Source organism: Trachypithecus francoisi, unplaced genomic scaffold, assembly GCF_009764315.1.
Source record: "Trachypithecus francoisi isolate TF-2019V2 unplaced genomic scaffold, Tfra_2.0 Lachesis_group17, whole genome shotgun sequence".
Taxonomy (NCBI): domain Eukaryota; kingdom Metazoa; phylum Chordata; class Mammalia; order Primates; family Cercopithecidae; genus Trachypithecus; species Trachypithecus francoisi.
The window spans coordinates 70,795,239-70,810,704 of NW_022681462.1; the positions used below are offsets into that span (position 1 = coordinate 70,795,239).

Genomic DNA, 15,466 nt, shown 5'->3' on the forward strand with positions numbered 1-15,466 from the left:
GGATCTCAGTCTCTTTCCTGCATATACATTAGGTCCTGATACTTAGGAATTGAAAGTATGTATCTGACATAAGTTGGATGGGAATTTAATCACCTTGAGAAACTCTCATGGGAGGTGTAGAAAGATGAATATGAGATAAGAGAAGGAAATATGGAGCTGCCAGTACATTTCAGCAGTGTTGTACACATGGTATTAGCCTCATTATACAAATGAAGAAAATGATGGGGGGTTGCAGAGGGTGCCAAAGTGACTTGTAGGTGGTTATTATTTTAATATCATCATTACTAATATTCTATTCGTGAGTGATTTAAAGAAAGTCTAACCATATCTGATACTGCTTGACTTTTACATAAATTAATACGCTGAATATTTTCATTTTAGATTGCAAATTCAACTGCCATAAACGCTGTGCATCAAAAGTACCAAGAGACTGCCTTGGAGAGGTTACTTTCAATGGAGGTAAAATTCTTTTTCTTAATTTCTGTGAAAGATCAGAAAAGGCCATGATTCTTTGGTGTACTATCATTGGATAAGGTTCTGTTTTCCTAATTTGTTTCTTAAAGATTTTCTTCTGATTTAATAATCAAGCAAAATACAGAGACCACTGACAGTATACATTTATTAGTAATCATGCCTTCCCGTCTTTCCTCTGGCCACCTGTTACTTTGTAGTCTAATATAGCCAGTGGTACTACATATCCTCTTTCATTTTTAGACATAAAAGAACTTGTTTTAAAACCCTGCTCTTGTCTCTATTCTTTCATAGTTCTAATATGTACTAACTGCTTGCTATACCAGGCACTGTTATAAACTCTTTAAATATATTGACATTTCAACCTAAGAACAACCCTTTGAGGTAGGTACTAAGAGATGAGTAAACTGAGGCACAAATACATGAAGTAACTTGCCCCAGAAATACAGGCAATAGGTGGCAGAGCTGGAAGTTAACCAGACCCACATGGTCTGATTCCTTAGTCCCTAGTGATTAGAACACACTATACTGCCTCACTGTCCCTTTCTCTGTCAAATAATCATTATCCATTTTCCCTTTGGGGCCTTTTTTTTTGTTTTCAAGATAATACTAAGCAAGGCAGGTACCTTTTTTTGGAAGGAAGCAGTAAGGACTCTAACCTTTCAGCATAATTTTCCTTTAACAATTTACATGACTGGTAAAAATTTCACGTAAGTAGTTCTGTAAAAGGAAAAGCATAAAAGGAATGAAAATTCTCTTTGGCAGACTTTAATTAACATTTTCTCTTGTGGCATGTTTTCTATGGTTGTTGGTTGTCTTAGTCTGTTTGTGCTACTATAACAAAATACCACAAGACTGTGTAGCATATAAACAACAGAAGTTTATTTTTCATAGTTCTGGAGACTAGGAAGTCCAGGGCACTGACAGATTCTGTGTCTGGTGAAGGGGGTCCCATTTCCTGGTTGATGGCACCTTGTAGTTGCATTCTCACATGGTGGAATGAGAGAAGGAGCTCCTGTGGGCATATTTTATAAGGGCACCCATCCCAAAGACTCCACCTTCCAAAGACCCACCACCAACTAATACCCTTGCCTTGGGAGTTAAGATTTTTAAGGGGAACAAACATTCAGACCATAGCACTGATAACACCTTGACAGAGCATGATTGGTTTTCTCTTTCAGTTAATCTGAATTAGTATAGTTTGTCTATAACTAAAGACTTTAAAAAATTTATACTTCATGTATTTGTGTTTTCGTGCTTTTCTACCTTTTAACAAGTGGATACGAAATACCGTTTATCTTAATGTGCATTTGATTACTAGTGAGATGCCCAAACTCACTAGTAACCAAAGAAATGTACCATTTTACATTAGCAGTGTATGAGGATTCTGATTTCTCTACATCCCTACCACCACTTATTGTTTATCTTTTTGATTACAACCATCCTAGGTAGTGCGAAGTGGTATCTCATTGTAGTTTTCATTTACACTTCCATGGTGGCTAATAATATTGAGCATCTTCATGTGTTCATTTGCCTTTTTTTTTTTTTTTTTTTTTTTTTTTTTTTGAGACGGAGTCTCGCTCTGTCGCCCAGGCTGGAGTGCAGTGGCCGGATCTCAGCTCACTGCAAGCTCCGCCTCCCGGGTTTACGCCATTCTCCTGCCTCAGCCTCCCGAGTAGCTGGGACTACAGGCGCCTGCCACCTCGCCCGGCTAATTTTTTGTGTTTTTTTTTAGTAGAGATGGGGTTTCACCGTGTTAGCCAGGATGGTCTCGATCTCCTGACCTCGTGATCCGCCCGTCTCGGCCTCCCAAAGTGCTGGGATTACAGGCTTGAGCCACCGCGCCCGGCCTCATTTGCCATTTTTATGTATCGTTTGAAAAACACACCTATTCAGATCCTTTGCCCATTTATTTATCTGTTTATTTTTCATTGAGTTGTAAGAATTTTTAAATACCCTGGATACTAGTCCCTTATCTGGTATATGATTTGCATATATTTTCTCCCATTCTGTGGGCTTTCCTTTCACTTTGTAAGGTATTGTTTGTAGCACAAAAGTTTTGTATTTCCATGAAATCCAATTTATTTTATTTATGTTGTCACTTATGAAAGCTTTGCCTAACCAAGGTCACAAAGATCTACTCTCATGCTTTCTCCTATGAGTTTTATAGTTTCAGCTCTTACATTTTATGTGGTCCACTTTGAGTTAATTTTTATATATGATTTACATCTTCATTCTTTTGCATGTAGATATACAGTTATCCTAGCACCATTTACTTAAAAGACTATTTCTTGCCCATTGAATTTTCTTGACACTCTTGTCAAAAATTAGTTGACCATAATGGTGGTGGCTTATCTTCGTTTATAGTATCTTTTGTCATATGGAAATTTAAAATTCTAACGTAATTGAATTAATTAACTTTGTGCCTTATGGTTTGTGTATTTTGTATCTTCTTTAAGAAATACCTTATCTTGGGCTAGGCGCAGTGGCTCATGCCTGTAATCCTAGCACTTTGGGAGGCCGAAGTGGGTGGATCCCCTGAGGTCAGGAGTTCGAGACCAGCCTGGCCAACATGGCGAAACCCCATCTCTACTAAAGATACAAAAATTAGCTGGGCATGGTGGTGGGCACCTGTAATCCCAGCTATACTCGGGAGGCTGAGGCTGGAGAATAGCTTGAACCTGGAAGGTGGAGGTTGCAGTGAGCCAAGATCACACCATTGCACTCCAGCCTGGGTGACAAGAGTGAAACTCTATCTCAAAAAAAAAAAAAAGAGAAATACTTTACTTAACTCATAAAGATATTTTCTTACATTTTAAGACTCTTAAGACTTTTTTCACATTTAATAGACTTCCTCTATTAATACAAAAATCTGAAATTCATTTAAAATTTTACCAGAACCTTCCAGTCTGGGAACAGATACAGATATACCAATGGATATTGACAGTAATGACATAAATAGTGATAGTAGTCGGGGCTTGGATGACACAGAAGAGTCATCTCCCCCAGAAGATAAGATGTTCTTCTTGGATCCATCTGATCTCGATGTGGAAAGAGATGAAGAAGCCGTTAAAACAATCAGGTAACATATATACATATTACAAGCTACTTCCAGATGCAAGGTCAGTTCAGGATCTCATTAAGAAAAAGCCATGTCTCTTTAAGTGGGACCTTAAAAGTAACTTAAAATCTAAATAAATTGTGGCTAATTCTTTTACATGCAATGTAGTATTTCCGAAATAAATTATATCACCCTTGCCATCCACTCAAGATGGGGAGGTATGAGAATCCTTGTTTTTGTTTGTTTTTTTGTTTTGTTTTAAAGAAAAATGCTTTATTTATGTATGTTCTAGATATAAAACCTAGTTGTAGAACAGTCACTGCAAGGTATCAGTATTGAACTTCCAGTTAAAGCAACCTGTTTTTCACACAGGCAGCTTTAAGTGGTAGTAGAAACGGCAGTAAAGAATATACTCATGAAAATGTTGCACAAGGATAATGGTGATGAAGTTGAGGGCAGTTTTCATATTGCCACAGTTAATCTGACTATTAGCATTTTGTAAAAATACTATTAAGACTGTAAAACCATTCTAAATATGCCACTATGCTCATAGAAATTCAGTTTTTGTAGCCTAAAGGATATACTACCTTGTAGCAAAATGTCCCCATTTTGGCAGGTTTTGTTTTTCATTGGAAACGAAGAGTTACTTAAAATGAGTCATTTATTACAATCTCAGATGGCTGAGTTGTCATTTATTCAGTTTGGCTTATCATTAAAGAACAGTTATTAGTATCATTAGCATTATTAACAAAAATGTTGTTTACCCATTTTGGAGACTATTCCAGAACCTAGCTAATTGGGGTTTTTTTTTTTTTGAGACGGAGTCTCGCCCTGTCACCAGGCTGGAGTGCAGTGGCGTGATCTCCGCTCACAGCAACCTCTGCCTCCAGGGTTCAAGCGATTCTCCTGCCTCAGCCTTCCAAGTAGCTGGGACTACAGGCGCGCATCACCACGCCCGGCTATTTTTTGTATTTTTAGTAGAGATGGGATTTCACCATGTTGGCCAGGATGGTCTCGATCTCTTGCCCTTGTGATCTGCCCGCCTTGGTTTCCCAAAGTGGTGAGATTACAGGTGTGAGCCACGGCGCCCGGTGAACCAGCTAGTTTCTTAATCATGAATACTTCATAGTTTAAAAAAGAAAGTATTTAACTGTTTGAGGCCCACATTTCAAAACAGTGTATTTTATACATACATCCCAAATTTTAGTTATTGAGCCATGTTTCAGTGCTGCCTGATTTGACTCATTACATTTTCTTAATTAGTATCTGTAAATCATTTTCCTTTAAATAACTTCTAGTAGAGGTACATTTTGCTAACAACATGATTAAATGGATTTGACATTTGAGCCATGTGAATTCGAGTTATATATTTGCATTTTACCTTGTTATGCATTTGTTAGTCTATCATGCTGCCTACAGCAAGAAAACTCTTCAACTGCAAGCCCAAATGAGATCCTCTCCTGGGCTCCAAATATTTCAGTTTGAGAGGGTGCTTTCTGCTCTGCTCATTGTTGTTTTATTTTATTTTATTTTATTTGTGATCCTCCAGAAAACATTCATGACAAGTAAATAGGATTTAAAATATTAATTTAAAATAGAATCAATTATGTATCATCATAACAGGATTAATTTTTCTTAAGCCATTGTTTATTTTACTAAGATATTTTGAAAATTTTTAGCTTAATTATCTTTCAGAAAGCTTCATGTTCCTACAGTATTTATGACTTTTTAAAAATCTACACAAACTTATAAATTTTAAATATTTTTTAGTCCATCAACAAGCAATAATATTCCGCTAATGAGGGTTGTACAGTCCATCAAGCACACAAAGAGGAAGAGCAGCACAATGGTGAAGGAAGGGTGGATGGTCCATTACACCAGCAGGGATAACCTGGTCAGTAATCAAAAACGTTTAATATGTTAGTAAGACTTTGTTATGAGTTTCATTTTGTGCATTTTTTAAATCAAAATGATGATGAGATATATATTAAGACATTATATACACTGCCGCAATTTGTAAAAGATGCACTGGAATTATAAATTTGTAAGGAATTTTTAACAGGCAGAATATTTAATGTATTGTCTTTACAAACAGTCAATATTCAAAAAAAAAACTGACAAGCAGTCAGTATTCAAAAAGGATCTGAGATTGTTCCACAATAAAAAACAATTAACTCGAAACACAATGGAGTCACAAATAGAGATAGAAGGAACTGAGACTTCATCTAAAAAGTCAACTAATTACCAAAGATAGGAAGGAAGCATATTTGGTTTTATGTAGACTTTAACTTGGTGTAAATATGCAAGTTGTTTTTTAGATCCAGCAAAGACAAGGAATGATGACATTCTAGTAGACAACAGATTTGAAGAATCAGCGTAGTATAATAGCTAAGAACATAGACTTTGGAGCTAGACTGCCTAAGTCTCTGTAACTTACTATAAAACTGTATGAACTTGGGAAAGTTACTTAGTTTCTTTATGCTTTCATTTCCTTGTGTAAAACTGGCATAATAATGGTAGCCACCTAATAAATCCAAATCAGTTAATATATGAGAAGATCTTGGAACAGTGTCTGGCATACAGGAAGCACCCAATAAATGTTAGTAGCTAGTATTTTATTTTTAAAGTTTGCTGAGTAGATTATTGAAACAAGCTTTCTAATAAACCTTTTAAGAATAAAATGTACCCAATACATTTAGCTGGTGTAAAGTTTTGTATGATGACAACAGTATAGACTGCAGTGTGTGTTTTATTTATAGTTCATATCCTTGCGAATGTAACTTGAAGTGGTGTGCCTACATTTGCGAATTTAATGGTATATCAAAGGTGCTATTACATCAAATTAACGGGGGAAGATAGTTAATTCAGTAAATGGTGTTGGGACAACCATGTATCATTTTGAAAAAGATAAAGTTATATATATATATATATATATCTCATACTTTATACATAATAAATCTAAATGTATCAGAGATTTGAATGTAAAGAAATTTAACAGAAGAAACTTGAGGAGAATTATTTTACAAACTCAAAGAATAAAAGATCAATAAATTCAATCTCATTAAAAAATTGTATGTGGCAAAATCCAAAAGTAAAGACAAATGAGAAACTAGAAAAAGTATTTTCAGCTCATTCTAAACAAGGGTTAATTCCACAAGATGTGAAGAATGCCACAAATTGATAAGAAAAAGACCACAACACAATAGGAAAATGAACAAAGAATATGAACAGAGAGTTTCACAGGAAATACAAATGACTCTTACACAAAAGAACTTGATTTCATTTATAATAAAAGAAATATCACTTTAACCTTTCACTGAAATATCAGTTTTTATTTTTCAGTATAGCAAAGATCAAAAAGTTAACATACTGCATTAGTGAGGGTGTGAGTAACTAGGGACTCTCATATGTTGCTGAAGAGACTATAAATTGGGTCAAATCTTGTGTAAAATAATATAACACTATCAGGCAAAATTACATGTGCACATGTCTGTTGACCCAGCAAATCAGCTTCTAGAAATATAGCCTATAGGTATATTACATATTTTTATGTGTGTGTATGTGTGTAATATATATGTATTCATGTGTGCATATATAAAATTCTCTAAAAGGATTTGCAGAAACCTGGTAACATGCTTTGCCTGGAGTAAGGGTGAGGAGTGGGGATGAGTGATGGTGGGAGTGCTGCTTTTCACCATACATCCTTTTTATATCTTGAGAATTTTGAACCTCATGAATCTTATTCAAAAATACAAATTTATGAATGTAAATGAAGGGAAAAGTTAGGTACAAGCACTTTGGAGGAATCATTTTTGAACCTCACAGTTTTCCAATCTTTATTTTATAGAGAAAGAGGCATTATTGGAGACTTGACAGCAAATGTCTAACATTATTTCAGAATGAATCTGGTTCAAAGTATTATAAGGTAAGGATTTTACATTTTAAAAAATATAAGCGTTAAAATAGTGTGTTTTTTTCAGATAATATTCATTAACTGTTATATTTGAATATATATAATGACTCTAGCTAGTATGATTTATAGAAGTCACTGTTAGGTTCCTTGTTGAAGCACCTATTTCCCATACCAAATTTCACTCCCCCACAGCAGCTCTCCTACCAGACTGTTTGTTGTTGTTGTGTATTTATTTATTTCTGGCTTGCCTGTCAGGTTGCTGCTGCTTTCCTTCTGGATACTATGATTTAGATTAGACTGCTTAGAAAGTCCCATCATCATTGCCTGTCCAGAAGAGGTCAGTGAGGTATTTAGTATTTCTCCCACCTTCCACCCTTACCTTGGGTTCCAATTCCCAATTGCTTGTTTTGGCTCTTAATCTCCTTTTTACAGTCTTCCTTGCTTGGCTTACTCCACGTTTTGCCACATCATGAACTGACAGCAAGCAAGATTATAACCAAGCAGTTAGGTCAGTAAGAGAGAATGAGAACTAATGGCTTGCTTTGAGCAGGTGTTTTTTTGTTTGTTTGTTTTTTATTAAGTTTTTTTGCCTTAGGAAGTAGACTAAAAACATAATAATTGCTACAGTTTACCCTGGTGGACAGAACCAGAATGGAGTGGCTTAAACAACTGACCAAGATTCTGCTTTTTCTGCCATTATTTCTGCTGCTTACTCACTTTCTGCTTCTTACTTACTTCTTACTTACTTCTATATCTTGTAGACTACAGCCACTAGATAAGTAGTTGTGAAGCTGAGTTAATGACGGTTGGAAGTTAGAAGTGTTGGAAATAGTGGCAGATTACTCTCCTAAATCTTCTTCTTCCTTGCATCCTAATGATCTGCTACTGGCTTAGTTATCATAGTCCATGCTCTGCCTCTGGCATTGCTGGACATTGCAGCTCATTCAAGACAGGCCATGTCATAAGACTCGACTGTGTGTTACATGTTGCATACTTGTGTCTGTCTGAATGGCATTCATTGAAATGCCTATCTCTGGTTCTTTAGTGTATTTAAAAGTAAAAACAAAGATGTATTCTTATTTTTCAATGCTTAATTTTTTACTTCAGGAAATTCCACTTTCAGAAATTCTCCGCATAGCTTCACCACGAGATTTCACAAACATTTCACAAGGCAGCAATCCACACTGTTTTGAAATCATTACTGATACTATGGTATACTTCGTTGGTGAGAACAATGGGGACAGCTCTCATAATCCTATTCTTGCTGCCACTGGAGTTGGACTTGATGTAGCACAAAGCTGGGAAAAAGCAATTCGCCAAGCCCTCATGCCTGTTACTCCTCAAGCAAGTGTTTGCACTTCTCCAGGGCAAGGGAAAGATCACAGTAAGCAATAAACCTCTTGATGGCTTTTTCTCCTCTTTAGTTCTTAAGCACTTTGTGGGTATGGTTGTGTTCCTTTGTTCCTTTTAATGTTCATCCTAAGCTTTGTCTTTAGTAACCAATACCATTAGTTAATTCTTTTTTTTTTTTTTTTTTTTTGAGACAGACTCTCACTCTGTTGCCCAGGCTGCAGTGCAGTGGCGCGATCTCAGCTCACTGCAAGCTCTGCCTCCCGGGTTCATGCCATTCTCCTGCCTCAGCCTCCCAAGTAGCTGGGACTACAGGCGCCCGCCACCACGCCCGGCTAATTTTTTGTATTTTCAGTAGAGATGGGGTTTCACCATGTTAGCCAGGATGGTCTCGATCTCCTGACCTCGTGATCCACCCGCCTCGGCCTCCCAAAGTGCTGGGATTACAGGCGTGAGCCACCACACCCGACCGGTTAATTCTTTTATAAAATTGTATTGGTTATAGTATATATATGTACATACAATGCCCAGCGCTAGGCAGAGTCACTTTTCCTACATGAAAATCCTGGCTATACCATCTTGTTACATGATCAGGCAAGTACTTTACCTGACTGTAGTAGTAAGTACTTCATAGGGTTTTCAGTATTAAATGAAAGAGAACCTGTAAGATACAGAACAGTGCTTGGCATCCGTAAAGTCTCATTAGATTATGCCTACTACTGGTATTAATATTTTGCTTTATATAGTGGGATATAAACAGGCAATAAAGTATTACGGTTCACATCACACTCATGAAATCTGTGAAGTCAGAAAGCATACAGAAATATTTAAAAATCATTGAAACATGTCTTGCACCAACAAAATTTATATAATTAAACCTAAATTGGATAAAGGTTCAAAAGTAAACAGTTAACAATCAAAAGGTCACTATAATGCCACTTCTCCCTCATTAACATTGTGTTGCTTACGGGGACACATAACTCATTCATTTGAGAAATATACTCAAATTGAAATACGTATCAACAACTTTCCAAATGTAGTTTATTTTAGTTTAGCTGTATTATTTTGTACAACTGTTGTGCTAGGCCCTGAACTAAAATACAAAATAAATACAGAAATCATAAAAGCTCTTTAGGGAGAGATGGGATATATAAAGGTATTAGATGGTAGCATAAAGCAGTACAGTGCAAAAGTGAGGAGGAATACATTACTTAAAAAACTCAGATACAGACAGGAAGAGTAAGCAAGACTTCACAGAAGAACCTGATTTGAACCTCAGGTAGGAATACAGTAGGTAGAGCTGAATGGGAGTGATGGAGGGATAACCATTATTTAGTTGAGACAGGTGTGATGAGGATCATGACTGTGTACATGTTTGGTGTTCAGTACTGATTTTGGGTTGGAATGGATGTAGGTAGATGGATGTTTCACAGTGGTTCTTAAGTTTTGGAGGTTTTTAGACAGAACTCTATGTCATTCTAATTAAAACCAGGACTGTTTCCTCAGAAAATAATACAGGCACTTACACACTTTTTAAAAGAAGTGATTTATTTCAGGTAATAAATGTATTAAAGTACCAAAAAAACGCAACATTATAAAATTATAAAAATGCAAGCAATTTATAAGTGTATAAAAACTCTTTGTTCCCCAACCCCACCTCTTCTACTCACCAGAAGTAATCATAGACTTTTGTTTTTAATTTAAGCACTGCTACCCTGCAATTCCCTGGACTCCGCTTCCCCTCGTCCCCACCAAGAGACAGGGTCTTGCTATGTCGCCCAGGTGAGAGTGCAGTGCAACCTCAAACTCCAGGGCTCAAAGGATCCTCCTGTCTCAGCTTCCTGAGTAGCTAGGACTACAGGTGCACACCACTGTGCCTGGCTAATTTTAAAATTTTTTGTAGAGATAGGGTATCATGTAGCCCAGGTGGTCTCAAACTCCTGGGCTCAAGTGATTCTCCTGCCTCAGCCTCCTAATGCACTAGGATTACAGTGCAACTTCCCTTTTTAACTCAGTAATAATCATGACTAGCTTTCTGACTTTCTGATTCAGTATTTATAGCCCTACATCATCGATTAAATGTTGAGATAGTATTCTTTTGTATGGATGTATCATCTAGTTTCCTGTTGATGGGTTGTATGTGTAGGTTTTTTTAATGTACATAATTGTATTAACTGTGTGTTAAACTTTTTAAAGTTTGATATACCATGAGCATTCACATGTCAGTAAAGATTAATATTATTTTCATATACTAAATTTTGTCCTTTTCTCAACTATCTTTTTTATATTTTACAGAAGATTTGTCTACAAGTATCTCTGTATCTAATTGTCAGATTCAGGAGAATGTGGTAAGTAATCGTTATAGCTAACGTGTAAACTGGGTGATTAAGGAAAATAAAAGGTGAAAATCTTTATTAGAGAAATTGGTTCATCACCCAAAGTACTAGGCTAGACTTTACGGTTGATAACTTCCCTAAGGAGTTCTGCTTTATAGAGGAAACTAAGGCAGATTTTTTAAATTAAAAATAAAGCTAACTTTTTCACTAGAAAAAGTTACATTAGAATATTACAAAATGATAAGACCGGTTCAGAGAGAAGGCAAACATTACTTCTTGTGGGGTCAGCAGGGGAAGCTTCCTAAAGGAAGTGCAATTTGAGCTATACTGGAAAGGATGGAATGGATTACTGACAGACGTGCTGAAGGGATGAGGGTTGGGGAACAACCTTTCATGCAAGTACAGGGAGCACCAGGATGAACAAACAGGGAAGCAGGAAATGGACTCTTAAGGAATGATGAATAAATTAAGTTTGGCTGGTGTATATAGGTATGCTTAGGGTTTTACAACAGGTCAGCAACTTTTTCCATAAACTTTTTAGTAAATAACTTAGGCTTTGTAGACCAGCAGTCCCTAATCTTTTTGGCACCAGGGACTGGTTTTGTGGAAGAGTTTTTCCATGGAGGTTGGGTTTGGGAGATGGTTTCGGAATGAACCACGTCGATCATCAGATTCTCATAAGGAATGCACAACCGAGATCCCTCGCAGGCACAGTTCACTGTAGGGTTTGCGCTCCTCTGAGAATCTAATGCCTCTGCTGATACGGCAGGAGGCAGAGCTCGGGCAGTAATGCTTGCTCGCCTGCTGCTCACCTTCTGCTGTGCAGCCCAGTTCCTAACAGGCCACAAACAGTTACCAGTCTGTGGCCTAGGGCTTGGGGACCCCCTGTTGTAGACCATATACAACTATGCAACTATGCGGTTGTGGCAAGAAAGCAGCTATAGGCAATATATAAGTGAATGAGCATGACTATGTTCCAATAAAACTTTATTTATGGACCCTGAAATTGAATTTCATTTAATATTTACATGTCACAGAATATTATTTTGATTTGTCCAGTCATTTAAAGACCATTTTTAGATGGGTCTTTAGAAAAAGACCCATCTAAAAATGACCCTTTCTAAAAGGGTCCATAGAAAAAGTAGCAGCAGGCCGAATTTTGCCTACAAGCCGGAGTTTGCTAACCCCTGGACTAGAGGGAAAACAGTCTAGAAAAGGAAGTCAGTTGTTTGTTATAGATAATTTCTCAGATTAAAATCTCTCTTTTCTACTTGGGGCACTTAGCTGTTACAGTTCTTTAACATATAAATGTTGTTTAAAATCTCTCTTTTCTACTTGGGGCACTTAGCTGTTACAGTTCTTTAACATATAAATGTTGTTTAAGATTTCTAAGATTGCAGTGAAGACTGGACTCTAGTAATGTTATTGGAGATAGAGAATTTCAGAGAAATAATCTGAGTCTCTTGTCCTGTTGGGAGGTAGAATAGACACCATATTCTTGGGGAGAGACGGAGGAATATCAAAAAACACGAGAGCTCAAATTTTGAATAATCCCATGGGAACTGAGGATATATCCATCCATGTCATGGGGGAAAAGGATTCAGAACTGGCTTTTAACAATTGTATATACACATATATACACACACACTTTCCTAGCAGTTATTATATATACACTGGATGCCTCCTAATCTGATTAGAACCAAAATTTGGTTAAACAAAAAGTTGATTAAAGTTGGGAGGCTTATAAAAATGGTTCTTACAAACCTTAACATTTTAATTACAACTTAACACATATACATGCATATTCACTGGCTTTTGTTGCAGGGTTGAGGCTTTGTCTTTATAAGTGTGGGTCTGCTAAGTGAATTTCCACTTTCTTTTCATCAGTCACACCTGTAATGCAATTTTGACACTAAACATCCCAAATTAGTATATTAGTTCTGTTAGTTCTCACAGCAACAGATACTATAAAAAAGAAAAAAAAAAAGGGAACGGCAAAGAGCAGTGAGGAAAGATAGAGGAATGGATTTGAGTTAGACTTTCTCTCACACGTATTCTTTTATTCAGTCTCAAAGTCAGGCTAATCCCAGTAATATGAACTTTTGAGTTTTTCTTTCAAAAACCAAAGAGAGCAAATCTCTTTAAAGGTAAAATAGGTAAAATTTCATTTCTAATTTTTTTAGGTAAATTTACTTATAGAGATCACTACTTAATAAATACAAGATTTTTTTTCTTCTTGAGATGGAGTCTCGCTCCTGTTGCCCAGGCTGGAGTGCAATGTCACAATCTTGGCTCACCTCAACTTCCGCCTCCTGGGTTCCCGCGATTCTCCTGCCTCAGCCTCCCAAGTAGCTAGGATTACAGGCATGCGCCACCTCACCTGGCTAATCTTGAATTTTTAGTAGAGACGGGGTTTCTCCTTGTTGGTCAGGCTGGTCTCGAACTCACAACCTCAGGTGATCCGCCTGCCTCAGCCTCCCACAGTGCTGGGATTATAGGCGTGAGCCACCACACCAGGCCTAAATACAAGATTTTTAAAATTCAAAGCATTTTTTTCCTGAAAGTCTTATACAATACATTATACTTGCACATAAAATTTGGGCTTAACCTCTTATAGAAAATAGAAAGCCTATGTTTTCATAAAATAGTTTGCACTTTATGGAAATTAGTTGCTTCTAACATAAACAAAAATGTATTTAAGTATTTGAATGAAGAAAGAGATGTTGACATTGTATTATAGAAATAAATAATACTAACTGCTTACTTTATCCTACCAGGATATCAGTACTGTTTACCAGATCTTTGCAGATGAGGTGCTTGGTTCAGGCCAGTTTGGCATCGTTTATGGAGGTAAGCAACTACAGCCATTTGCATATTGTGCACATTAAAAACTGGAAAATGTGAAACATCTGCCAGCTGTTTTGTCATCTCATAGTTTTGTCCAGTGGCCTTTTTTTCAAAGACTGACTTGTATCTTTCAGCTAAATCCTTCTCACTGTAATTTGAGTATTCATTCCTTAATTTCATTGCAAACTTTAAAAAGTAACAGAATCAGAAAATTTTACAGTATTTTTTTATCTCTTCTTGTAGCTCACACATAGAGATGTTTGTCAGAGGCAGCGGGGAGATGATTTGAAGTTTATGTTGGGCTGAGTGGGCTTATTCATTGAAGTATATTTCCTACTAGTATTTCAACACAAATGGCACCATTTGTCTACTGTTGGCATGATTGTTCTATCAAGTCTGAAAACCTGAACCTGAAATCCAACTCTGCGATTTAGGATATTGATGAAGTCATTTAACCTCACTGTGCATTAGCATCTTCAGCAGCTGTTTAATGGAGCTAATAAAACCTGACCTGTGTAGCTCATACGGCTTAAATATTAATTAAACTTAATATATGTAAAGATACTAAGATACAGAAGAAATGTTAAACCCTTGTTACCCCTTGTTAAGACTTGGTACAGTAGTTTCTTAGTTGGCTGTTCTGCCTCCATTCTTACCTTTTCATATAACTCTTGGAGTGAATCTTTCAGAAAATTCACATCTGATATTAATATTACCTCACATGGAACCCTTAAGTGGTTCACAGTCATCTACAGGTTCATAGCCAGTTTCCTTAGCAGAGGATTTCAAGGCTGCTGTGAATCTCCCTGCTTCTCTAGCCTCAGTTCTAATTGCAACTTCCTCTTTGCTTTCTATCTTTCAGTCCTATTTACATGCCTCCATACCCTTTGCCTCTCTGCTCCTTCTCCACCCCTTTGTCTGTCTAGTGAACATTTTTTCATACTTCAGGGCTCAACTAAAGGGTTTCCTCTGTGGAAATTTCTTGTCCCCATACCTATCTCTCCATCAAATAAAAACATTGTTCCCCTTTAGTACTCGTGCTACCTAACATACATACTTCTATCACAATATCTATTACCCTTTGGGTTTATATTATTGTCTTCCCACTGAACTTTATTGGAGGGTTGGCTGTGAGATGTCTGGATTTTCTTTGTATTCCTAGCACCTAGTGTTGTGACATAAAACAGTTGCCCAGAAAATGTGTTGACTCTGCATGCATATACAGTATCTATGGTTTGCAACTTCAGATTTGTCAGTTCTAAGAGTAGTTACATCTCTGGAGGACTTCCCGTCATCAAAGGAACAAAGAACTGTCTGAGGTACCTTTGGCTTCTTACCAAAATTGCACACATTTGTTCAGTCTTTTCAAGTAGACTTACGATTGTGCCATTGAGACAAATGAGTTAATCTAAAATAAATAGCTATGTAGAGAAGAGCAAGTCACATACATATTCGAAGAACAAACACCAAAAATATACCTGTCATTTT

The 15,466-nt window shown here is 36.8% G+C and overlaps 1 protein-coding gene across 4 annotated transcripts in view; it reads left to right on the plus strand.

Moving 5' to 3' along the window:
• PRKD3 (protein kinase D3) overlaps positions 1–15,466 on the plus strand; it is a 78,814-nt gene that overhangs the window by 45,279 nt on the left and 18,069 nt on the right. For all 4 annotated transcript variants that reach the window (XM_033176013.1, XM_033176010.1, XM_033176012.1 and 1 more), the window contains 7 exons: positions 382–459; positions 3,370–3,553; positions 5,303–5,426; positions 7,380–7,457; positions 8,553–8,829; positions 11,091–11,143; positions 13,909–13,981. In XM_033176013.1, coding sequence (XP_033031904.1) covers positions 382–459; positions 3,370–3,553; positions 5,303–5,426; positions 7,380–7,457; positions 8,553–8,829; positions 11,091–11,143; positions 13,909–13,981 — 867 coding nt within the window. The remainder of the gene's footprint in view (positions 1–381; positions 460–3,369; positions 3,554–5,302; positions 5,427–7,379; positions 7,458–8,552; positions 8,830–11,090; positions 11,144–13,908; positions 13,982–15,466) is intronic.